Source organism: Jaculus jaculus, chromosome 6, assembly GCF_020740685.1.
Source record: "Jaculus jaculus isolate mJacJac1 chromosome 6, mJacJac1.mat.Y.cur, whole genome shotgun sequence".
Lineage (NCBI taxonomy): Eukaryota > Metazoa > Chordata > Mammalia > Rodentia > Dipodidae > Jaculus > Jaculus jaculus.
This window is the reverse complement of record NC_059107.1, coordinates 113587688-113614187: the sequence shown is the minus strand read 5'-3', so window position 1 is coordinate 113614187 and position 26500 is coordinate 113587688. Positions and strand designations below refer to the sequence as shown.

Below are 26500 nucleotides of genomic sequence, written 5' to 3'. Positions count from 1 at the left end.
TAGTCCAACGTTAGTCAAGAAAGATAAGGAAGGTCACTTTATATTGATTAAGGGCATACTCCAACAGGAGGACATTACAATCCTAAACATATATGCACCTAACATGGGGGCTCCTAAATTCGTCAAACAAACACTATTAGAATGAAGGTCACAGATAACACCAAACACAGTGGTGGTGGGTGACTTTAACACCCCACTCTCATCAATTGACAGGTCATCCCAGGAAAAAATAAACAGAGAAGCAACTGGAATAAATGAGGTCATAGAAGGAATGGACTTAACAGATGTATACAAGACATTTCATCCAAAGGCTGCAGAATATACATTCTTTTCAGCAGCACATGGAACATTCTCTAACATAGACCATATATTAGGACACAAAGCAAATCTTAACAAATTCAGGAAAACTGAAATAATTCCTTGCATTCTATCTGAACACAATGGAATTAAACTACAAATCAGTAGCGAGAAAGGCTATAGAGCATACACAAAATCATGGAAACTAAATAATACACTACTAAATGATGAATGGGTCAATGAAGAAATCAAGAAGGAAATCAAAAAATTAATAGAGTCAAATGATAATGAGAACACAACATACCAAAATCTCTGGGACACAATGAAGGCAGTTCTAAGAGGTAAATTTATAGCCTTAAGTGCCTATATTAAGAAATTAGAAAGGTTGCAAGTAAACGACCTAATGCTTTACCTTAAAGCCTTGGAAAAAGAAGAACAAGGCAAACCAAAAATCAGTAGACGGGAAGAAATAGTAAAGATTAGGGCAGAAATTAATGAAATAGAAACAAAAAGAACAATCCAAAGAATTAATGAAACAAAGAGTTGGTTCTTTGAAAGGATAAACAAGATTGATAAACCCTTAGCAAATCTGACCAAAAGAAAGAGAGAAGAGACACAAATTAATAAAATCAGAGACGAACAAGGTAACATCACAACAGATTCCAGAGAAATTCAAAAAATCATAGGGACATACTATAAAAGCATATACTCCACTAAGTACGAAAATCTGAAAGAAATGGATGACTTCCTTGATCTATATGACCTACCTAAATTAAATAAAAATGAGATTAATCACTTAAATAGACCTATAACAAGCATGGAGATCTGAACAGTTATCAATAATCTCCCAACTAGGGCTGGAGAGATGGCTTAGCGGTTAAGCGCTTGCCTGTGAAGCCTGGCATGGGGGTTCATGCCTTTAATGCCAGCACTCTCCGGCAGCAGAGGCAGAAGAATCACTGAGTTCAAGGCCAGCCTGGGACTACAGAGTGAGCTCCCAGGTCAGCTTGGGCTAGAATGAGACCCTATCTCAAAAAAAAAAAAAAAAAAAAAAAAAAAAAGCCAGATGTAGTCATGCATATCTGGAACTCCAGTCTTGATGCAAACAGAAACAGGAGAATTGCTGGGAATCTATGGTCTGAAACTCCAGGTTGAGTGAGAGACTGTCTCAAAAAGACAGGGCAGAAGAAAGATAAAGATACCCTGGGCTGGAGAGATGGTTTAGTGGTTAAGGCACTTGCCTGTGAAGCCTAAGGATCCAGGTTCAACTCCCCAGTACCCACTTAAAGCTCATGCACATGGTGGCACATGCATCTAGAGTTCATTTGCAGTGGCTAGAGGCCCTGGTGTGCCCACTCTCTCTCTCTCTCATAAATAATAAAAATAAAAAATATTTTAAAAAAAAAAGACACCAATGTTCCATTCTGGCCTCCACATATGTGCACACAAGGTGCATATACTATACATACACATGGCACATACTAAAAAAAGAAAAAAAATAAAGAATATGAAAGCAAAACTTTACATTGTATATTTTGAACATATACAATTTTGCTTGTCAGTTATACCTCAGAAAACTTAAGCAATGTATACTGAGAACCATACATACATACATACATAGTCTGTATTTGTTCTGGGAAAGTTTAGATATATGGACTTCATTGCCTATTATTATTATTTTTTAATTTTTTATTTATTTATTTGAGAGCGACAGACACAGAGAGAGAAAGACAGATAGAGGGAGAGAGAGAGAATGGGCTCGCCAGGGCTTCCAGCCTCTGCAAACGAACTCCAGACACGTGCGCCCCTTTGTGCATCTGGCTAACGTGGGACCTGGGGAACCGAGCCTCGAACCGGGGTCCTTAGGCTTCACAGGCAAGCGCTTAACCGCTAAGCCATCTCTCCAGCCCTTCATTGCCTATTATGTGTCTCTCAGCACGAGCGTGTTTCTCAGCAACCCAACTTAATTGATCATATTTCATCATATATATATTTTTACAAAGTTTGAGAAGTAAACATGTAAGGAGAAGAAACTATTCAAATTCTAGGATTTGAGCCTGAGTAGCCTGATTCTTCTTCATAATGTCATCCAACCAATGTGACTCTTTCTGGTTCATATTAGGTGAGTGATATGGGACAAACTTTTTCAAGCTCACAGAAAATGACCAACTTCCTAGGGCTTTGTGAGAAGTCACCACAGTGGTGCTGAATATAGGCATCACAAACAAATTAAAATCCAGGTTACAGGCTGGACATGAGGGCATGTGTCTTTGGAATGAACACTTGTGGACTTACACTCAAGACATTTATATGCTCACACGCATACAGGCTTGCACTCACATACTCTCACATTTGTACCCACACACACTTGTGCTGAGTCATATGAGCACACATTTGCACACTCATATACTTTTACACACCTACACAGTTATACATATACACACTTTCACAGTCACATGTACACACTCACATGATCATATAATCACACACCCAATCATTCACACATGTACACACTCACACCTTTAAATGCTTTTGCCCATTCTCACTCAATTAGCCACACTTACACATTGCAGATGGGCATACCTGCATGCTCACATATTTTGCACTTTCACACACATACACAATTGTATGTTTACAATTTCAAACACATGATCACACATCTGCATGCTTGCACACACACATTTACATACTTCTACACTCACTTGCACTCAGTCACATGATTACACACTTGTACTGTAGCACCTACATGATCACTAGTTTACACACTCATTTGAACCTGTTGTACTTGGTTTCACAGTGAGTTACACGATTGCATGTTTATAGTCTTACACACTCAGACACTTACATGCTTACAGTAACACTCTTGTACCCAACACTCTCACAAACACATTTATACATACACTTACTCTTGCACACAGTTTACATTTTTACATGAGCACACTTTTACACTCTTGCACCTTTACACACTTATGCACAACTGCACATTTGCAAGTTTGTTCATTCACATGTTTACACATCTATTCATTTTGTGTTTGCACATTCACATGCTCAAGTATTTACACACTCACAAACACCCTCATACTCATTCACTTCATCACATACCTGCACTTATATCTTCATGCACACGCTTGTTCTTGGTTGCACACTTACACACTTGGTTACATGATCACACACTTGCACTCTTGCACACAGTTACATGCTTATACACTTGCACTCACACACTCTGGTAAACACATTTATACTTACACTCTTGTGCACACACTTTACACACACACTGTGGTAGTTTGTATCCGATAGATACAGGAGTTTATTCAAGGTTTTGATTTAGATCTGTAGCCACCTGGCTGTAGCAGGCGTCACTGTGGATGGATTCTAGGGCCCTAGGGTAGATCTGAATTCCAAACTAAGATATGCCAAGTGTTTGAACTTTGCCTAGAGTTCCTAAGGTGTGCTTGCATGTACTGGTGTTGGTGGCTTTGGCTTTTGCTCTCAGTGTGGGCCTATGAAATTGAGCCAGCTTCTTCTGCCCTCATGGAACTTCTCCTCTATCTTTAGTAAACTTCCTTTCTCCATAACTGTGTCTGATCTGGAGGTTGATCCCAGCGAACTGAAGCTGTCTACTACACACAGGTTACACTATACACACTCACACATTTACATACTCACATATACACTTACACAACTCATACATACCTGCACACTCTTTTCATGGTTGCACACTCACACACACATACAATTATGCTTGCACACTCAGTCACATGATCACTGGGCTGTGGTTTACTAACACCATTTTATAATTCTCTTATCCCTCTGCACCCCATGTGTCTTCTCTTAAGGAACGATGTAAGTGCACATTGATTTCACCATGCAGTTGTTTTTCAGTGCCATTTCAAACTAGGGTGCTGAGTAATTCTGGACAGCCAATGTGGGGAGGCTCACCCACCCGCACTGGAGCATTCTGCTGCAGTAGCGACGATCTATGACTTGCTGGATTTCCATGATCTGAATAGAACTGATGGTTGTATCAATCCCTGGATTGAGAAGAAATATAGGAAAGAAAATAAACTTGTGTAGGGGGAGAGAGGTGCCTATATAAATGCAATCCCATGTATGTACTCAAAAGGGAAAAGGAGGAGAAGGTAGGAGTTGGGGCTTTTGTTTTGGTTGAGGTATGGTTATAGGAAATTTTAAGAAAAAAAATTAATAAAAATCTAGGCTCCAATATATGTATAACATCCAAAACAATTTCTGGACCTACTCAATTGAATTTTACTGGAGATGGAGGGTGCCACGCAAAATGCAGTCTGCTTCCAAAACTAGAAAATGAACTAAAACATAATTAGAACCAAAGAAGAAGACTTAAAAAAGTACAAAGAACTCAACCTCAACTTCTCTGGCAGTGAGTGGCCTCATTGGTCTCATTAGAGGTCAGGATGGCTGAATATGGAGAGTGGCCCCGTTGGTGTGTGTGGTGGTAGGATGTATGTGCTTCTTTTGTTCCTGTTTTCCACTCCAGTAATGCTTTTTTTTTTTTTTTTGCTTGTAATTCCACCTGACCCCCAAAGGCAATATGAGTGTCACTAAAATGTCAACTTACAGTCACTGCCCCAGTCAGGTCTAACGTGCACATCTCTGGCCAGAAGTGATTTGCTTTTGTCTTCTGAAGAGTAAAAACATCCATCAGTCATTAGGGCTTGTTCAGGATGAGAAAAAGGAAATACCCCGTGCACTGTGAACTGAATGAGTCCTTTCTTTCTTTCTTTCTCCCACCTTTCCACCTACCTGGTCCTATTCCATTCCTTACATATCTAGTTCACTCTCTCCTCCAGGAAGCTATGTAATATGGACTGAGTTGCCTAGCCCCCCAGTCATGTGTTGAAATCCTAACCTCTTCTTCCTCAGAATGTTATTTGGAGATAGGGCCTTTAAAGAGATAATTTATTTAAAAGGAGGCTACTAGGGTGGCCTTACCAGAGCAAATATAGGCAACAGGGAGATGTGGGGGTGCATATGCACGAAGGGAAGATTATGTGAGGGGGCAACAGGAGAGGGCAGACCAAGGAGAGGCAGCATAAGACAGCCCTGAGGGCCTCTGGATTTGGGGCTTCCAGCCTACAAACCTTGGAGAAAACAAATGTCTGCTCTTTTCGCCACCTGCTAGGAGTTCTCTGTTCTGGCAGCCTGAGCAGACTACACCACCATCTGAGGAGGCCCTGTAGCTCACAGCTCCCTCCTTTCCAGTGCTGAAGCATTTATTTTGGCACCATCATGTAGCCATCAATCAGTGACATATACCTGTCACTATGTGGAAAGCATACAATCTTAATCACTTAATGTGTTTTTCCCCTTTCATGACATTCCAGAATAAGGAACCCCTATTGAATTCCTTAAATCCTCTGTATCTGGTGGTATAGTCTTGCTTATACTATGGGAACCTTTTTTTCCCCCCTGATTCATGAGACCTAGTTGTAGTTTTATTTCTTATCTAGTTTCTGAATGAGTAATGTTGCTAATGCAGACCATTTTACTTAGATTACCTGAGGCCTTTTCTACTTACCTTGGCATAACTTATGATAACATAAAGATTGGAGAGAAATCATTAGAGGATCCCAGTGTGACTACCTCCAATAACAGGAGACTCACAGCTTCAGAGATAGCCCATTCCTCTGCTGGGCAGTCCAAGATGCCAGGGTTCCCTTTGTGTTCACCCCAGTTCTACCTGAGTGAGAACAGGTCCTAAAGGCAACAGCTCTGTCCACCCCAAGCCTGGTTCATAGGTGACTGCTGAACAGAGATCATCACAAAGGTAACGTTCAGAAAACAGGGAAGAGCGGGAAACCGCAGCAAGCATATTGCAATCTGATTTCTGAACTGCTCCGGGAGACCCAAAGGAAAGGAAACGTTTGATTGAATCCTCCCTTTAGACTTGAGACAGCTGCCACCAGAGCATGGAGTCAAGGGTGCATCTATCTGTCCCCATTGGTTTATCCAACCATATCTAATGTATGACCTCTCTGTTGCATAATAGGCCGTACTAAATTAGAGACTAGGTTTCAAGGGCAGTGGACAGAGTGAGTTACAAATGAAGAAAATAGGAACAAAACTGTTTCCATGGGAAAATGATGAAGTATTTACCATTATACAAGTAGTTTCTAAAGATAAGCAAAATTTATCAAATAAACTGGGTGCTCCTTCCTGGTGATTTAATAACTGGAATATGAAATATTAGGAAAAGTTATAGGGGACCATCTGTGTTTTGGCATTGGAGAATAATGATAGCTATACCAATGATCCACTATGCATTATTCTGAGTGTGTTACAATGGCCCAAGAGGATGGTTGCCCCACGGGCTCAGCTACCTTAGGTACAAGGGGTTCACTGTGTGTGAAAGGAGTAGAAAAAGGCTTCCAATCCAAACCAGCTTATTCCAAAACCACCATCTCGTCATCCTGAAAATGTCTGATTTGATCCACACAAGAAAAAAAATAAAGCGAGTTTAAAGTGTAAGGTAAGGATGGACTTGCAGCCAGTAGAAAAGAGGAGCCCATCACTGGTGTGGAGCCACAGCCCTGGCAGAGCTAAATAAGTAAATAAAGGCATTTTAAAAGCTATTTTTGGCCAGGTGTGGTGGTGCCTGCCTTTAATCCCAGCATTTGGGAGGCAGAGGTAAGAGGATTGCTGTGAGTTCAAGACCAGCCTGGGACTACAGAGTGAGTTCTAAATCAGCCGGGGCTAGAATGAGACTCTACCTCAAACAAACAAACAAAAGCTATTTTGAAAAGATAACTGCTCAGATATTCTTAAGACTAGAAAAAAATGCAGCTTTGGTGATGGAGAGATGGCTCAGTGGTTAAGGCACTTGCCTACAAAGCCTAATGACCTGAGTTCAATTCTCCAGGACCCACTTAAAGCCAGATGCACAAGGTGGGACATATGTCTGGAGTTCCTTTGCAGTGGCTAGAGACGCTGGTGCACCCATTCTCTTTCACACAGTCTCTCTTCCCCCTGCAGGAGCTAGGCGTGGTGGCGCATGCCTTTAATTCCAGCACTTGGGAGGCAGAGGTAGGAGGATCACTGTGAGTTCAAGGCCACCCTGAGATCACATAGTGAATTTCAGGTCAGCCTGAGCTAGTGCAAGACCCTACCTCCAAAAACTAACCCCCCACAAAATGTAGCTTTTTAAAGTAGATAAACAATCCCTTAGTGGTATGATGGTTAATCTTTTCATCAACTCTACTGGATCCTAGTCCACAGCATATTCAGGGTCACATAACCAAGTATGGTGGGGGGCGGGGGTCAAAATCTTAGCAACAGACAAATCCAAGGTTTCGGCGCTTGTTCATGTTAACTTGTGTGACTTTGCTGCAGCTTTGGTTCTGAACACACGCCATGTGCACTTTGCACCATGCACGCCGTCACACCACCCAGCAGCAACACGTGTTGCCTTAATCACCTCAGCTCAGATTTGAAACTATTGCCTGCTATAAATTGCCATGATTTTTTTAACTTTTTTATTTTATTTATTTATTTGAGAGAGAGAGAGAAGCAGAGAGAGAGAGAGAGAGAGAGAGCAAGCCAGGGCCTCCAACCACTGCATACGAACTCCAGATGCATGTGCCACCTTGTGCATCTGGCTTATGTGGGTTCTGGGGAATCAAACCTAGGTCCTTTGGCTTTGCAGGCAAGTGCCTTTACTACTAAGCCATCTCCTCAGCCAATTGCCATCTTTTTACTGTATATACAGTTTTCTGCTTTTGTCGAAACATAATGGATTAATTACAGAATTCAAAGACTTTTTTTTTTTTTTTTTTTTTTTTTTTTGGTTTTCCGAGGTAGGGTCTCACTGTAGCCCAGGCTGACCTGGAATTCACTATGGAGTCTCAGGGTGGCCTCGAACTCACAATCCTCCCACCTCTGCCTCCCGAGTGCTGGGATTAAAGGCGTGTGCCACCACGCCCGGCTCTAAAGACTTTTCATATTTGCCTACCATAAATCCTTAGTGTGTAAGTCTCCAATTAGTATATGTTCAGATTGGATGGTGTTAGGATGTTTGATTTTAAAATTATTGTTTGAGTTGTCAAGTTGAGTTTTGTTTTTTAAAAGTCATTAAATGAACTGTGGCTAGGGTTTAGAATAGAATTTCCAACAATTTATGAACTGTCCCTAAAAATACATCTACCATTTTGGACCATATATTTGAACAAAGCAGTGTTCTCAGCGTGGATTCTAAAATCGCATGTCAAGCCAGGGAGATAGCTCAGTCAACAAAGTGCCTTGCAAGCCTAAGGACCTAGTTCAATTCCAAGCACTGGATAAAAGGGGTCACAGGGGGAAAAAGTTTAAGAACTCACAGCCTAGGCAATTCACAAAGCATCCTCGGGTGTGTCAGCTAGGGCATTTCCAGAAATTTCCCAAAGCAGGGAAAGGTACACCCTGAATGCGAATGGCTTCATCCAATAAGGGGGTTGGGATGGAGCAAAAGCAGCAGGAGGAAGCCTGCTAGGCCAGGCTGGCTCTCTGTTTCCTGGCTGTCAAGAGGTAAGCAGCCTCATCCTCCACGTGCTCCCACCGCCCTGATGGTTTGTCTGTCCACTTCAGGCCCAAAGTAACCGAGCCAAATGACTGGCGCCTGTGAAACCACAAACCAAAATGTTTCACTTTCAAGTTGCTTTTCTCAGATATTTTGTCACAGTCTTAAAAAATAATAATAATAAAAACTTACAAAAATGCTAGACAAATCTAATGAGAGGATTTTGTAGTTTGGGCATTCTTTTTTTAAATTTGTAGATAGAGACCTATGTGAGTTTCTCTACCAAACTTCAGCATAGACAGCAGAAGCAACGGGGCGCAATGCTTGGGGACAATCTCTCCCAGGCATCTCTCATTCAACGGGAGGGTTTGCTTCCTGGCCTGCTCACCCGACTGAGAATTTGTTGAAGAAGGCCTTGGTCACAATCATGCTTCCCTAGGCAGCACCTGCCAGGCTCGCTGTGGCTACTCAACAAATATTTGAAGAAGGGTAGAAGGAAAAGATCCAGGGAAAGAAGACAGAAAAGAATAAGAAAGGTCAGCTGTCTAACTGCTATTTTCTCTTTTCTTTTAAACATGCAAAGAGAAAACTCCCAAATAGAGAGTTGAAGGCTGTTAAGACTAGATGTGGGAGGCTGGGAGGTAGAACAAGTTTCTGAGCACCCACCCGACAAGATGTTTTCCTTTAAAAAAGAAATGGATCTTGAGATATGAGAATTTTCTAGAAAACTGAATATTCATTTCCCTTTTACATATAAATCCGTATGCTTACCAAGAGTTCCCAATTGTCTTAGAGTCTAGCTCAGTAATAACTATCAGGCGCATGTCTTTCTTCTACTGTTAGTTTTCCTTAAGCTGCTTAGACAGAAGGCTGTAGGTCCTGAGGCAAATGAGGCTTAAAGAGAAGTGGAATCCAGAACTTCACCATCCTGTCTGCCCCCACCCCCATACCTTTTGTTCTACTTTCCTGCCGACTCTGCAGGAAAAGGTCATTATAAATTCCAGCCATACAGTACACATTTGCCTCTCTTCCACAAAACTGTGTTTCTACATTCTTGGAGAGCCCTATAAATAGGACTGAATATCTGGCGATAAAAAGTATTGCCATTTGTTTTGTTTTGTCTTGGTGTTTGGTGTTTTGAGATAGGGTTACACCATGTAAGGAGCTGGCCTGGAACTTCTAATCGTCCCAAGTATGGGGATTCCAGGCCTGGGCTTCTATACCCTGCTGAAGTGTTTTTTAGAACAATAATAAAAGGCAAGGTTGAGAAGTGATAATCTTGAAGATTGGAATTATGAAAATTATTTTTCAAAGGTAGAAAATACATTTTGGATCCCCTAAAAAACACTTTTAGTTTCTCACTTCTCTGAAGCAATCTTTTCAACTCTAAAACATTGGTTATTATAAAACCATAAACCCTCTTGTAGTAATACAAGAGTAACCTTCACTTTACATATGCCTCTCAGTTTCTTTTGGCCACAGGCTCTTTGCAGAGTTCCAATGTCTAAAATAAAATGAGCCTGAACTCCACATGCCTTTTTGCTTTGTGACTTTTCTTTATGACTATTTTTGAACTCACCAACTCTCTTATAATCTGCAGAATTCCATCAATGCAATGCCACCTAATATCTAACTCTACTGACTACCTCAATCTTTTGGGTTCCATGAATTAAAATCCACTCCATCATATTCAGTTGTTTCCTCAGAGCAGAAGTTCAATGTTCTGAAACACTTTTCGCTTCCTGATTGATCTTTCTTAAAATTTTTTTTTTTAGGGCTGGAGAGATGGCTTAGCGGTTAAGTGCTTGCCTATGAAGCCTAAGAACCCCAGTTCAAGGCTCAGTTCCCCAGGTCCCACGTTAGCCAGATGCACAAGGGGGCGCACGCGTCTGGAGTTCGTTTGCAGAGGCTGGAGGCCCTGGCGCGCCCATTCTCTCTCTTTCCCTCTATCTGTCTTTCTCTGTGTCTGTCGCTCTCAAATAAATAAATTAAAAAAAAATTTTTTTTTTAAGGGGGAAAGATGGGACAAAATGAATGAATAGAATAAGGTGTAGCTTTTCCCAGAGAGACTTTACAAACACACAATCCATGTAGACCCAAAAGAAAAACAATGACTTAAGCCCAGCATGTCATAAAATGCTGATTTTCTTTCATTTATTTTGTTGCTATCTGACTCCTCAGGGAGGAGGCTCATAAGTGCCTATTGGGGCCTGGTAAACTGTTAGATATTACTCTGCATCCCACTGAGAGATTCCCAAGTTTTTATTTTATTTCTTGAATTTCTTTTTCATTTTTATTCCTTCAGTTTTAATTGTCCTTGAATGCCTTAGAAACATCTGGTTGGAAATAACAGTCACCCTGCCTTCTCCCTTTTCATACTTAGGAGCCCCAAGGCTATCCTATACCCTGGATCACCAGCAGAGGACCAGGCCTTTCCCTGGACCCTCAAAAAGATCTTGCACTGGTGGCATCCCAATGGCTAATGGCAGACCTAGTGGGCAGAAGAGCATGGAAAAGGCTTTCTAGAGCCTTAGAGTGGTTGCTTTCTGCCCCTGTAGACCTGGATTCATGTATGTGTGTATCTCAAGTCCAAATAAACGAAGGCAGGATGGTGGACAGAGATGGGAGAAACAGTCAGGGAAAAAGGAATTCCAGATTCCAAGTCTAACTGTGATAGCAACTGTCCTGGAGAATCAGTTTTGTTTGCTTAATTTTGGTTGGGTTTATTTGTTTCTTTCAGTTTACCAATGACCAAATTTAATAGTATGAATGTAACATAAAGACAACTCAGTTACAAACAAGCCCTGTTACTCCTGAATTGAGTTCATTATAATCACCACATTTTTTATATTGAGAACTTTATTATATGAACATATTGCATATTGGTCATCTTCTCACCTGGTTATACTCTTATGCTCCCTCCCCCCACCCTGTTACACTGAGGACCCACTTCAGTGAGGTCACTCGTATCCACTGTGGGGGTTATGGATGTACCAGTCTGTGTGGGGGGAGCATGCTTTTCTCAATCCATTTATGGTGAAAGTGTGTTAATAATAGTGTCAGGATCAAAAGGGTAAGATGTCACTAGTGTGACATCCTATGACACAACCAAGCACTTGAGAGCAGATCATCTTTCTCCAAAGGCATAGAAATTCAAGATGAGCCTACCATTGTCACTAAAACAAGAAAAGCAAGCCTTTGTCTGGTGTGCTAAGGGATGTTCTCAATATTCTCTTCATATAAAGAGCTAGTTGTTACTATAGTAAATTCACTCAGAGGACCAAGAAACCATGAAAATGAAGAGTGGACCAGCCATGACCTTGGCCTATTTATAATCCATTGCTATTGGTACATCTTTCACAGGTGGGGTATTCACTTCTGGGTCCTGCTCTCACAGAAGTACATCATCTGTCCACAGTCAGGACACTCAAGGTAAAAAGAGAGGGGGAGGGAAAGCTGCCAACCATGTTTCCATGTGCTGCCATAAGAGGTGAGAGCTCTAGGGATATTGTTGAGAATGTGATGACTGAACATTTCTTTTTATTTTTATTTCAAAATGAAGCTTTATCTTCATTTTGTAGTTAGACATCTATTCCCAAGCTCAATTCAATACTGTTCTCATGAGGGAAAAATGTGTTATAAGGGAAAACTGTGTCTTACCTTTCTCACTAGAGAAAAGAAAAAAACAGGAATATTAAGGATCTATCAGGAAGACCTGTGAGGAGTAAATAGCTTATTCATGGAAGCTGCTATGACAGTGCCTTCCATTAAAATACTACTTTATCACCTCCAACACTGTGATATAAAATAATACCAAGCAAAAAGGAAAATACATTACTGACTCCAAACTGTCCACAGACTATATTCTGTGTAGCAGCCATCAGGACTGCTTACAAATATTGTTGTTCATTTTGTTCTTCTATGTTTCCTCTTTTTTTATGTGAGAGAGCAATAGAGAGAGAGAGATGGGGAGAGAGAGAGAGAGAGAGCTTTGGCACGCCAGGGCCCCTAGCCCCTGTAATGGAACTCCAGACACATGTGTCACTTTGGGCATATGTGCAGCCTTGCACACTTGTGCCACCTTGTGCATCTGGCTAACGTGGCACCTGGAGAGTTAAGCATGGGTTCTTGGGCTTCACAGGCAAGTGCCTTAACCACTAAGCCATCTCCCCAGCCCTTCCTCATTTTTTAACCAGACATGGGCAGTGTCCCTTGCCTTATCCAATAAAGTGTAAGTAGAAGTGGCACATATTATATTGAGGTACGTGTTTTAAGGGTTAGTATTGTGGGAATACGTACTGAAATGGAGTTGTCACCAGCTGGGTGTTGAAGGATATGGCTTTGATATGCATTTGTTATACAGAGTCAGAAATAAACCTTTGCCACTTGAAGTTCCTATAAATTATTTCAACAGCTTCCTGATAGATAAGCCATGCTAATCTGTTTCATTGCTATTGCCTTGATATTATTTTATATATTTGTGAAGTGTATATAGAAGATGGCTTAAAATAGAAATTAAGCCAGGCATGGTGGTGCACGCCTTTAATTCCAGCACTCAGGAAAGCAGAGGTAGGAGGATCGCCATGAGTTCAAAGCCACCCTGAGACTATGTAGTGAATTCAAGGTCAGTTTGGACCAGAGTGAGACTCTACCTCAAAAAACAAACAACAACAATAAAAATGAGTATACAGTGGGAAGAAATGTGCCTGATTTTGCAGAGATAATTACACTTGTAGCTCTTAACCAGGTTCTTAAATCTTTCAAGATCTTAAAGGAGCAAGAAAACTCTATCATTTCAAAACCAACTATGCATGTTGCACACGTATGCGCGTACACACATACACACACACACACACACACACACACACACACACACACACACACACGTAAAAGGAAAAGGATGTCTTCTGAAAGCAAATGTTAACCTGGTGTTTCTCAGTGAATTAGACTTTACCTTGAACTCTAAATTAGGGTTTCCAAAATCTCATATTTATTTTGGGAAGGAGCCCAGATACCACACTATTTAAGTGAAGGAGGAAGAGCAGGAGGAAGGAGATAGTAGGATGGAAAGAAATAAAGAAAGAAAAAAGAAAAGAAAGAAAGAGGAGAAAAAAAGAGAAAAATTCAGCCCATGTCCACATGATTATTTCACTTATGCTTCTATTTCTATCTTTGCTGCCAATAGACAAATGAGACCCTTTCACTTGGTAAAATTATAAGGAATCAACCAACATTTTATCCCTGGGCAGGAAACTCAATGTTTAGATGATTGCCAGTCCATGTGTTTGTGTCATTAAAAGACTTTCCCACACCAAAGAAGAAGTGGACCACTGTCCAGATCCATTAACAGACTAAGTAAATATTGACAAGAGAAAACCTCAAGTTCAAAGCCCTGCTTGTTTCTCTTTGAGCACATTACCTGCTCTTTGCCTCTGATAGATTTCCTCCTCTTTTTCAGGTCCTCTTTGCATGGAACTTGAAAAGATTCTTCTCATACCCAAAATGGGGCAGCAATAAGTCTCCTGACATGGCAAGATTTCACAGAAGGTAATTTCAGGTACTTGCAAGGAGGTCTGTGTGGTTGCCAGGGATGTGTGAGGTGCTGCAAGGCATTGGGCAGAGAAGAGGTTGGCAGCAAGGTTAACCAGCAAGGCTGGTTTCCTCTATTGATGTTCACAGGAGCAGGGCTGCGTCTGTGGTAAGGAACAGAAGGCCTTACCTGAAGGAAAGGCTGTGGGCAGCATAGTGGGCTCCTGGGGGCTTGTGATATTGCTGAAAGAGAGGGACATGGTTAATTAAAGGAGCTTTCAAGAACCTTTCCAGAGAAACACAAAATCTGAGCTCTTACCTTAGGGGGAGATTTGAGGCATGCTGGTCTTGATCCTTCAAACTTAGTATGTAAAGGGAGACTATGGTCAAGGCACTGTCAAGAGAAAATTTGTGAAAGAGGCCTTATGTGGCAGATTTGTTTGCAGATATATCTCACTCACACTTCCAGCTGACAAAAGATGTACCCTCACAGGCTGCACAGATGGGAAGACCAGGGACAGGGTGGCTGAAGCTTCCAGAAACACTACGGAAATGAGCATAGTGAGACTTCTCTGCCCTGGTGAGATGCCCTAGGCTTCCTGCAGCTCAGAGACTCCTGCAGTACTCCATTGCTGATGGAGTGTCACACAGAGCAGGCCCCCGGCCCTGGCAAGCTGTCACCAGTGGAAGATGACAAAAGGAAGTATGTCAACAGCTGAGGCAGCCCTCTGCTCCTTGCAAAAAAAAGTCAGGGAGAAGCTCACAGCCCGCTGGAGGGGCTCGTCATCCATTCCACCATGCGGAGAGATGAAAGCAGGAATAGGGTTAATCAGTTGTAGAAGCCAAGTTATTTGGTCACCTCTGATTGTCTTTGCAGGGCACAATGCATCAAATTAGACAGAGGAAGGAAACAAAATGGAATAAAGCATCCATTTGCAGACTACATGACTTCAAAATACTGGAGGTTTTCTTTAAAAGTACTGGGTTTTGGGACACATGAATCCCAACAAGGCTCATGAATCCAAACACTTCATGCCTTCATCTTTTGGAGCTATTTTTAGAACTCTTGCAAGAGCCACACAAAAGTGTCCTGTGACTTCACAGTCTCATGTGTGCTGGACTGGAAACAGTCACCTGACTTGATGTCCCATCAGCCTGACTTCATACCTTGTTCTCCAAATTCAGCTCCTCAGTATGCTATTCTCCATCGCGGTGGTGGGTGTACTATCATTGTGTATGCATAAGAAAATGTGCCACACATTTGAATTCCATGCACAAGGAACAGCTGGAGACAGCCCAGCAGGCTCAGTCCTGCCTGGGAAAAGTGGAACTGAGCCGCAGTGATGCATTAGACAGAATGTGTGGTGTCACCCTGGCAACTGTTTGCTGTGGTCCAGTCTCCCTCATTCTGTTCTCCTGTGTCTCCCACTTAAATCCTGTCCTGGTTTGTCTTTGGTATCAGCCTTGATGCACAGCCCAGAGATCTAGTATCGCAGGATGAAATGGATCTCTCTCTTCTTTAGGTGCAAATGCTGGTGCCGAGCTTTCTCAGGTACGTCAGAGGCCAGAAACAAGATAACAAGCCGAATACCTCGCAGTTATGGTATATATTCAGCTTCAGAAGATCTGATAAGCATGTTTACAAAGCAGTCTCTATTTTGAATTAGACCTGCTATCACCTCTCCATGGACTGGGAATCGATGTCTCTGGAGAATGTGATGCATCTGCTAAAGGTAAATGCGAACCCTCTCCTTAGCTGCGAAACTTAGAAGACAAGTGCTCAGCCAAGTGAGAAAATGCAGAGGCTCCACACAGAAGTTCTGTGTAGTGGCATCAAATACTCTTCACAATGGGCAGTAGGAGGTGAAACTGGGGATGTACTCACACTAGAGCATGCAAAGTTCAGGTTCAATTCTCAGCACCAACATCAATCAATGAAAAAATTAAATTAAGCTCCAGAAGTGGCAATGGTGAGGGGTGGAAGGCGGGCAGCTCTGCACTGAGTTCTGCAGCTAGGAAGCTACGTTAGGTGGAGGACCCTTGGCCCTTCACTTGTTGTGCCTGGGAACAATTGTTTTTCCAAAGACTAAGTCCAGACTTAAGTCCTTTTCTTCCCCCACACACCAAGCTTTTTTTTCCCCCTTTCACATGTTAAACTAACTATATGAAAGGACTATTCACAGGCCTAGAGAACACAGGCAAGATGACCAGGGCTCAGAGAGTGGGGGCCATCCCCCAGTTGCCACAGAAGCCTGGAGACAAGAAGCCAGAGCAAGCGCCTGTATTTTAACTGGCTCACTCCCACCTCTAGTTGGGGACAGTGGTCAAGAATCACTCCATTTGCTTAGCAACTACTGGCATCCTTACTGCATCTGCTGACTTAATTCCTTAGTAGTTCTGACTACAGTTTTTTTTCTATTGAATACATTTGCATGAACATTGGTGTCCTTTGGTATAAAGTCTGCACTGAAGAACAAAGGAGCATCTAGATCTGAATGACTAGAGGGAATACAGTCCCGTGTTTCTACTTACTCCTTTCTCCCAAGCAGACAGGAAAGAAGCAAAGAATTTGAGAAAGTAATTTGCAAAGCTATAAGAAATAGAAGCAACACACACAGACACACACACACACAAACACATACCAGTTTGCTGCTAAATCACAACAGTTGGTTGAAAAAAATAAAATCATCCTTCAACACACATCAAAGTATTGAAAACCTGTGCTTTTTTTTTTCAAAACAAGAGTCTCAAAGGGGCTCCCTCATCTGTAAACGATCAAAGGTCAGCACCTGCTTTAAAGCGCTTCTTGTCTTCAAAGTAAATGAGTGTCAGTCCCTAGTTCACATGTGAGAAAAAGACAAGAAGGGAAAAAGAGCTGACAGGTCAACATTGAAGTTTTTCTTACCAAAATGCCATCACAGCAATTAGAGTTATAACCAGTGTCTGGAAAACCCAGTTAGGACACGACTGTTTTTTTCCTGAAAAAGAAACCTACAGAAAGGTTCATTAATAAACAGGGATACATCAGCACAGTGACTATGACAAGGAAGCCTAAAGATGGCTCCATCAGGAATCTTTGCTATTTTCCTGGGGATAGTTCCTGGATTTGCCTCAGTTTACGTCTCCTCTCTCCTCTCTTTCTCTCTGAAAACAGCCTTCTTTCAAAGCCTGTCTTTCCCTAATATTCTAGGATACAGCAATCTCTCCTTTCCCAACAAGACAATCATCTGTACCATTCATTTGTCATTTGTTCTTGAAGTTTTGAAAGAGAAACACTAGGACAACTTTCTATAGGCAATCCACCAGGGTCAAAACCCTGGTGGGATTAGAAACTGCCTTCCAGTCTCATCCAAGATGGCTGCAAACAATTCCTCAGCAGCAATGTTTCCTACTTCTCCTTCAAGTTTTCCCAGACCTGGCACACCTGGGTGGGCTGTTCTTCCTGAGTCAGCCCCTTGAGTCCATGATGCATCAGGACTCTCTCTTACACACCTGAGTCTAATGGCAAGGCTCAAGCGCAGTGACTATCTGACCCATATAAATGGGCCTGGCACGTGTGTGTTTGGCTACTCATTCTCCTGACGCGTGATTCTCCCGAGCCCTGCTTTCGTGAGTTCTTGCCCCTTCCCAAACTGGCTGGGAAGCATGGGGCAGGAGGTGGGTATTTCTTATTTGTCTGGGCGTTTTCCTGATGGCTTCTCACATGTATTTTGTTGCTGGATGTTTACCTAGTTTACTAAGTGTAAAAGTCTATTTGCTTTGGCTTTGCTGACCCCTCCTGTGAAGATGAAGGGCTTATATTCTCATCATGCTCTGCTTTGTGTGTGCATATGTGTGTGTGTGTGTGTGTGTGTCCCCTCTCCAGAGACTTCTTCCCTGGAGGTTTCTCTGTGTGAAGGTGATTCTCTCTAATTCTCGCTGCTTCCTTTCCAGCCAGGCAAGGAGAATTCCACTCTGGTGTGAGTCTTTCAGCTAGACTTCCCCTGGATTCTAATTCTCCCTAAAATAAGCCTCATAATTCATAATTTGCCCTTCTCAGAGTCTGGTCTTTTTTCCCCACTTCTTTGCTAAATAGGATAAAGACCCAAAAGTTGGGGTTGAAAGGCCTGGGATATTCTGCATCTTTACAGAATTTAATTCTTCTCTGGACCCAACAAACCTGCATTAGTTTTATGAAAGAAGACAGCCTATGAGACAAGACCCTATCTGACCCAGACGTCCATCTCTTCATAGACTTTGGGGAATCAAAAGTTCTTCCAGATGTGAAGGACTACAACCCAATGGGAGAATTTTCTACATCATGGTGGACCATGAGAAAAATTCTTATAGAACAAAAATCCCACCTAGCACTCCTTAGAGTACAGAGGTATCCATCTCATTCTTCTATCCATTCCACACGTATTTATTAAGTACTACTACAGATAGTAGTATAAGGGGAGGCATAGAAATTAGCAAGTTACAGTCTCTTGGAAATGAAGGGGACAAGCGTTAGGACAGGTACATCATGGCACGAAAACCTGCGTATACACAAGCAACTGGGGAACTGGTGGGGAATCTAGCTGAAGGGGTCCTCTGCCTGCGGTAATAAAGCACTGCTTAAATGCCAATTTCCTAGTAATGCAGAAGGGAGTATTGCCCGCTTCCTTCTGGAAATACAAAGCCAAACTGATTTTAATTGAAAGGTATTAGAATGGTAGTAATTAAGAAATAACTTAAAATTGACAGTTATTTCTTGGGTTTGTTTCTGACTAAGGAAAATGTCCTTCAATACGAAAGGAAGGGTGCATTCCATCATTTCTTTTTTAACAAGTAAACAAGCCTGGGGCTACTGTAACTGAGTCATCCACGAGTGCCGCTGAAAGCTAGTCTGAATACCAAGAAGTCAACAGTTTGTGACCTTCCCACCTTGCACTGGAGTTGTTCTGACTGTGCAGTGCAGGAAAGGAGCTTTCAGCTTTGTCAAACTGAGTGGAATTAAATTATTATTCACAGAATAATTGTTTCCCCCTTGCACTTACCCTCCTCAGCTGCTGCTTTGTTTTAGATCTTCATGGTTTTGTTCAAAATTCTTTGACCAAGCATAAGGAAATGGCCTAAGACGGGGAATCAAATCCTGTGCAAATCATCTAAATGTCATTGATTCTCATTTTCCTTACCAATAAAGAAGGATTATAAAAAAATAATAGCTGCCTACTCTTCTGAGTTACTGGGAGAGTCTAATTCGCAGTATGATTCTCAAATTCATATGTGCATAAGGATGACTACAGAGCCTGTTAAAATCTAAGTGCCCTGAAAATTGTTTCAGTAGGGGCCGTGCTTATGCCATCCCTTCTCTTCCACTTACTTCCCCTGTGTTCTAACTTGAGCTTACTTCCTCACCCAGCACAGTAGGAGCAGGAATCACACAGCAGGAGAAAGAGAGGAAAGGAACAATAACATGGATTAGATGAAAACTCAATCATCAGATCTCTGTCTTCTTCCAGATGTGTCTTGGTCATGTCCAGAAAGTACTCACTAGCTCCTTACCACCTGGTAAGACCCATTCACTTCTCCCACACTGCAAGCTCATTAGCACTTCCCGCCCAGCCTAGCAGCACACCCCCACCCCCACACATTTGACCCAATGACCCCTTAAAGAGTCCTCCAGGCACCTAGGAAGTTGGTGGTGGTAGGCCAGAAACCCTAGCTAAGATGTCCTACAGAGAGATAATGTAGAAGAAACAAAACACTCCTGTTATCTACGCTTAATCAAGCTCCCTGAAGGATACCAGCCACACACCATAGCATGAGAACTGTGAAAAGTGTGCTTGAAAACATAGCTTATGCACAGCGGATGTGGACGCAGCACTTACTCTATTTTATGCATCTCTCTGAGTGCTTCACACACATGAATGTTTATAACCCTCACAGTTACCCTCAGCAGCCCTATGAGAAAGGTGCTTTGATCATCCTCATTTTGGAGACAAAAAGGAAGGCCCAAGAAGGCTAAGTTTGTCAATCAAGACATGTAGCTAATATGTTATAAGCCAGAATTTGAATTCAAAATTTGGTTCTGTAATAAACCTGAAATATAGAGGGTTGCCCCCTTTTATGACCAGAGGGGAAAAAAAGAGAAGAAAACATTATTTAACTTTTATATTATTCAAAAGACCATTATGGCGTTTTTACTGAACTCCTTAGTGGATAGCCTTGCCTGGGGCTTCAGCCTTACTTTCATCATCCTTTCTAACCAGATCCCACCGAACCCTTCAGTAAAGCCAGTCCCAAGTTCCAGAATCTTGCTGATACTATTCCACATGGACCTTCTCCTTCAGCCCCACTGAGTCCCACATACCCTGCCTTTATCTCCAGGATCCCAAATTTTTCCTGCAGCACTCTGAGCTTTCTTTCCATCTCCCTGATCCATCGTTGCTGCCCACCGGCTTCTTACAGAGCGTGCAACGGCTGAGAAGCCTATGTAAGTGGCAGATACTGTGTCCACACCCCAACTCTGACCCCATCCGCACATCTATGACAGCGAGCCACTTACTGTATCCAATTTAAACTGCGAGGTGTCAGGGACTCTCTCCAGACAGGGCTCTGCATTCATGTGTTTATCTGACAAATATTTCTTGAGTGCCAACCATGTGCTAGTCCCTGGGATCACAAGTATGGAAGGTGACCACAAGGCTGCCTAAATTACAGGTGACTGAATTGTGCCTATCACGACTGCCAGGGATGTAGATACCTTCCCCTCCATCCTGTTGCAACCTGATTAGATGCCTCAGGGTACAAAGGCTATCTCTGCTGTACCATGTTTTAGTGTTTTTTATTTACTGAGTGACGTGTGCTAGGCACTGTGCTAAGAGCTTTAGTATGTTTAATGCTACCAACAGTCCCTGTAGGGTAGAGACTGCAGTTGTCTCTCTTATGCAATGTATTACAGGATTTGTCAAAACTTGTACATGCAGATACACACACATATAAATATATGCAAGTGTATATAGGTATGTTTATGTTTACTGTTATACCAAAAAACTTATCAGCAGCATAATATTTTGCTAGTTTTAGAATTTTGACTTATCTCTGAATTAAAAAAAAAAGTTCAACATAATGCAGCATGAGAAGCGAAGACAGAGTCTCCAACACAAGGTCAGCCTTTAACAAGGTAGCAGTTAAAGTCGCACATATCTTCCCTTGGGAAAGGGCCCCTTTGGACCAGTGATGAGGTCAGAGGGGTAAGCTGAGTTCTAATCTGTCTGTGAACTGACCCTAGGAGGGGACCATATCTTCTTCCTCACTGACCCAACTCTGTGATGGAGAGTATGTACTTTAAGTTAATAAACAATTAACCTCTCCTTTTTACTGGAAGTATTGTTCCACTTGACATGTAATGTGCACCCACTAATGAAAGCACATTTTAACCTTTGCAAGCAAGTGAATATTTATCCTCCCATTTACATATTAATATTAAATATCAAAGAGAAAAGAGAAATTTGAGGATTAACTGAAGTCTCTGGGATCTTAGAAGTCAAAAATAAAGAAATAGGTAAGGTCAAGAATAGTGCAGTATGTGAAGGTTGTTGACTGTCATCTGATGGGGACAATATAAACAAAGTCTGGCAAGGTATTTCTGAAATGGACATGTTTTGGATTATTTTCTTTATACTTTTGTCATTTAAAAAAAGTTAATATTTGGTAGGGGCTGGAGAGATGGCCCAGCAGTTAAGGGGATTGCCTAAAAAGCCTAAGGACCCGGGTTTGATTATCCAGGACTCACGTAAAGCCAGATGCACAAAGTGGCACATGTGTCTGGAGTTCATTTGGAGTGGCAGGAAGCCCTGGCATGCCCATTCTCTCTCCCTCTCTCTCTCCCTTTCTGCTTGCAAATAAATTAATGAAAGTATTTTTAAAGTTAATATTAAAACCAGACATACAGAAGATGCAAACTAGAGAAATTCATCAACAAATAAACTGGGGAAGGGTGTTGATAAATTTCTCTAAAGACTCTGTGTGTGTATGTGTGCATGTGCGTGTATGTATGTGTGTGGGGATGTGTGTGCTCGTGCGTGTGTATGTGTGTGTGTGTATTTTACTGGACATCAAACCCAAGGCCTCTTGCACGCTAGACATATGCTCTACCACTGAGCTAAAACTCATTTTTTAAAAATGCTGTAAGACAGGATTTAAGTTACCAAGGCTGGCCATGAACTCACTTTATAGTCCAGGCAAGCCTTGAACTTTCCATTCTCCTACTTCAACCTTCCCAGGTAGCTGGGATTTCAGGCCTATACCACTAGGCTCAACTAAGACTTTTCATTTTGTATAGAAAATACGATCTTTGTGCATTTTAAATTTAAGTTGATTTACCTTGTTGGATTTTTTGGAAATGGCCTTTCTTGGAGAAGATGTACTAACAGCTCTGCTAAATTTGCTTTAAAAAAGAGAGAAAGAAAATTGATTACTATTCAGATGCCTCTCTAGGTGGTATATGACAAAGGCCCAAGCTATCACAAGCACGGCAGCATGACTTTCTTTTGTAATACACTGATAATTTGAAAAAAGAAAAGTCAAAGCAACTTGGAGTCCTTTTTGTGGGGGAAAAAATAACCTTCAGTAAGCCTAGATGAATGCATTAAACATTACATTTCTCTCTTTAGTTTTTTAGAACTATACCACAGGAAATGTGCATTTAGTTCTGTTCCGTAAGTAATAAAAACAAACAATAACAAGATTTTCTCCCTGAGGACCAAACATAGTTTTCTTTAAATTTAGAAATGAGTGCCTCTCCTCCTTAAAGGAAAAGCCATCTTTTTGCTAAAATTTAGCACTTCCTTCGTTGAGGCTGCTTAGCAGATGCCTCATCATTTTATTTTGTTGTTGAAGCAACACAAATAGTAACAGTATCATCCAAGACCATTGTGTTTGAAACCATTCTAAGAGAAGAGTGGGGACCAGTATATCAGAAAGTAGTGATTGGTGCCTGATCAGAAGACCAGCTAGACTGACCTAATTATGGGAGACGCCGACCCCTTTCCTTCCCCAACCTCAGCACAACACTGCGCGTACCTGGCAGAGCTTGCTTCACTGGCCGAGGACTTCCAGCTGCTGAGTCGCTTGAGCTTCGCCAGCCTTCGGTTCCATATCTCTAGCTCTTCTATTCTTTCCTCGAGGTTGTTGGTTAGTTTGCAGAGCTGCTTCACAGCCCCTACATTTTCCATGAAGATCTGGTCCTAGAAGGGAAAATAATGAAGGCTGCACGGATTTATGGTGTAAGGTCAGCTGGGCACTGTCCTTAGCCCGTTCAGAGACGGAACACAGCACTGAGAACAGTTATATGCCCACACCTCAAGCTCACTCAAGGTAAATCTGGAGTGGTTTGAAACATAAAGCAGTCTTGCCAGCATATGGTAAAACTGCTCTGTTCAAACTGCAATAAAATGGAAAAATGTCCTTGTAACTGAAGAGAAGGAAGGAGTGGAGCTGATGGACTTTGTCAAGTTTGGAGTCTAAAGATTTATTCTCAAAGGCCATTAATATACCTAAAACTCATACAAATAAAAAGGCACAATAGTCTTTAAGTGTTGATTTTTTGCCCACCACTAAGGCCCCTTAAGAAGTGACTCCAGTTCTCCTTGGCAAGTCATTCACCAAATGTTCATGTGAGGGAGGGAAGAAGACCCGAGGCTTAGCCACGTGTGGTGACGCAAGTCTGTAATTCCAGTACCCAGGGGGCTGAGCCACAAGGATCATGAGTTTGAGGCCAGCATAAAGTACACAGTGAGTTCCAGTCAGCCTCAGGTATACATAGAGATTCTGCCAAATATATATATAAAATATTTAAATTATATATAATATAATTTAGAAAGTTGCAAAGGGGAAAATAAAAAGAACAAAGACCCAGATTTTCACGTTTAAAAAAGTTGTTACTTTTATTTATTTGAGTGAGAGAGAAAGAAGGAGGCAGAGAGAGAGAATGGGCACACCAGGGCCTCCAGCCACTGCAAACAAACTCCAGATACATGTGCCACCTTGTGCATCTGTTTTACATGGGTTCTGGGAAATCAACCCTGAGACCCAGTTTTTTTGTACAAGTTCAGCCACCTGCCAGATGTGAAGCCCCAGGTAAAAATGTCCTATGATCTTTAATTGATACTTCTTCATTTATATATGAGATTATTCTTTAAACACTAATTTCTGCTTTACTATATCATGAGCTGTCATGCACAATTTAGATTTGAACCTAACTCTCAAACAAACATTTTAAAAAGAGACTTAAACCCTTTTATTCGAAGAAAGTCAGTGAAGCATCAGCAAGAGGAAGACAGGGGAACCACTAATGCCAGAAAGGCCAGGTCAGCCCTCCCCGACCCCAAACACTGCAGCCGTCCTGTGAACATGAGTATCCTTCTCAACCGTGATAAAGAGAGCTGGAAGACTTGTGTCAGCTCACACCATGACCCCATGACTTCTCCTGTTTTTCCTTTCTCTTCTTAAAAGTTCCAGGTCCCACAGCACTGCCTGGCCTCCACAGAGGACAGCCCACCAAGCCCACCACTATAAAGTGAAGAGCCTGACGCCAGTGACTCAAGGCTCTCTGTGGCTGGAGGTCAACGTTGGTGCTGGTATCTTTGAGATTCTCATGCAAACTGAAGCTTTCAAGGTTCCAAAGCCTGGAAAAACAGTATCTCCAAAAGAAAAAAATATATGGTATATTTGTGTATAAAAATGTCTTAATGAAACTCATTATTCTATATGATTAGTATCTGTTAATAAAGTGGGGGATAAAAGCTGACCATTGCAGATTTAAGGCTTACTTTGTACAATTTTAAAGACAGGTGTGGCTTGTGAAGCATTGGAGAGGGCTCTTTTAAATTCCCAGAGCAATCATGCAGTTCTAATGAAGCCTCCCGATCCCTCCTTCTGAAACAAATGCCTTTCTGCAAGGACAGCCAAATCCCATCTACCGGGACCCCTCTCTTCTGCAAGACTTTCAAAGCATGTTCAGATCTGTCACTTGATCGTTTGTCTGGCTTCAAGTGTTATGTGCCTACACAAACAGTGAGCTTGGGGAAGGCAGGCACTATGTTATCCTTTGTATCTCACCAGTGTTTAGCACACGCCTTTGCCCGTGGGAAATCGTAAAACACAGGCGAGCAAATGGGAAGGTGCTGAGTTAGCAGCCTGGAATGCTGAAAGCTTTGCTATGTGGGAAGTGAAAACACCAAGAGCTTCATCTCTGAAGCTGATGCTTGGAGAGAGAGGGAGAAAGACAGACAGAGAGAGAGAGAGGAGGGACGGAGGGAGGGAGGGAGGGAGGGAGGGAGGGAGAGATCTAGATTCTAAAGAGACCAGAAAACTATTTTTCTTAAAGTATGGTAATAAACTAGTACCTTGACACAGAGAAAACTTTACAACTTCAGAAAGGAAGGAAGAACATCTTTATATTCTGGTATGGAGCAAAATTTGTGATAGAAAATCAGAAGAAAGGCAGGGGAAGAAGAGTGTAGTATACATAGCCGGATAGTCACTTGTCTAAGAAAGGGAAGACTAGGGCTGGAGTGATGGCTTAGTGATTAAAGCACTTGCCTGCAAAGCCAAAGGACCCAGGTTCGATTCCCCAGGACCCACATAAGCCAGATGCATAGGGTGAAGCATGTGTCTAGAGTCCATTTACAATGGCTGAAGGCCCTAGTACACCCATTCTCTCTCTCTCTCCGTGTGTGTGTGTGTGTGTGTGTGTGTGTGTGTGTGTGTATCATCTATTTCTTTCTCTCTCTCTCTCTCAAATAAATAATTTTTTAAATTTTTTGTTTTATTTTTATTTATTTACTTGAGAGTGACAGAGAGAGAAAGAGGCAGAAAGAGAGAGAAAGAGAGAGCGGGGAGGGGGAAGAATGGGAGCACCAGGGCTTCCAGCTACTGCAAACGAACTCCAGACGTGTGCGCCCCCTTGTGCATCTGGCTAACGTGGGTCCTGGGGAAGTGAGCCTCAAACCGGGGTCCTTTGGCTTCACAGGCAAGCACTTAACTGCTAAGCCATCTCTCCAGCCCTCAAACAAATAATTTTTTTAAAAAAAGGGAAGGCTAGAAAAATATGCAGATTTTCTTATATTAAATAAGATCAAATACTAAACAAATTTAGTTTCTGTATGTCATGGCAGG

At 42.0% G+C, this 26500-nt stretch overlaps 1 protein-coding gene across 1 annotated transcript in view; it reads right to left on the bottom strand.

Annotated features, from left to right (window-relative positions):
- Window positions 1-26500, bottom strand: part of Myrfl (myelin regulatory factor like) — a 108503-nt gene that overhangs the window by 2358 nt on the left and 79645 nt on the right. The window contains exons 15-22 of the mRNA XM_045152239.1: window positions 23405-23568; window positions 22706-22769; window positions 17262-17347; window positions 14676-14750; window positions 14547-14599; window positions 14247-14429; window positions 4895-4957; window positions 4241-4328 (exon numbers count right to left, since the gene is read on the bottom strand). Coding sequence (XP_045008174.1) covers window positions 4241-4328; window positions 4895-4957; window positions 14247-14429; window positions 14547-14599; window positions 14676-14750; window positions 17262-17347; window positions 22706-22769; window positions 23405-23568 — 776 coding nt within the window. The remainder of the gene's footprint in view (window positions 1-4240; window positions 4329-4894; window positions 4958-14246; window positions 14430-14546; window positions 14600-14675; window positions 14751-17261; window positions 17348-22705; window positions 22770-23404; window positions 23569-26500) is intronic.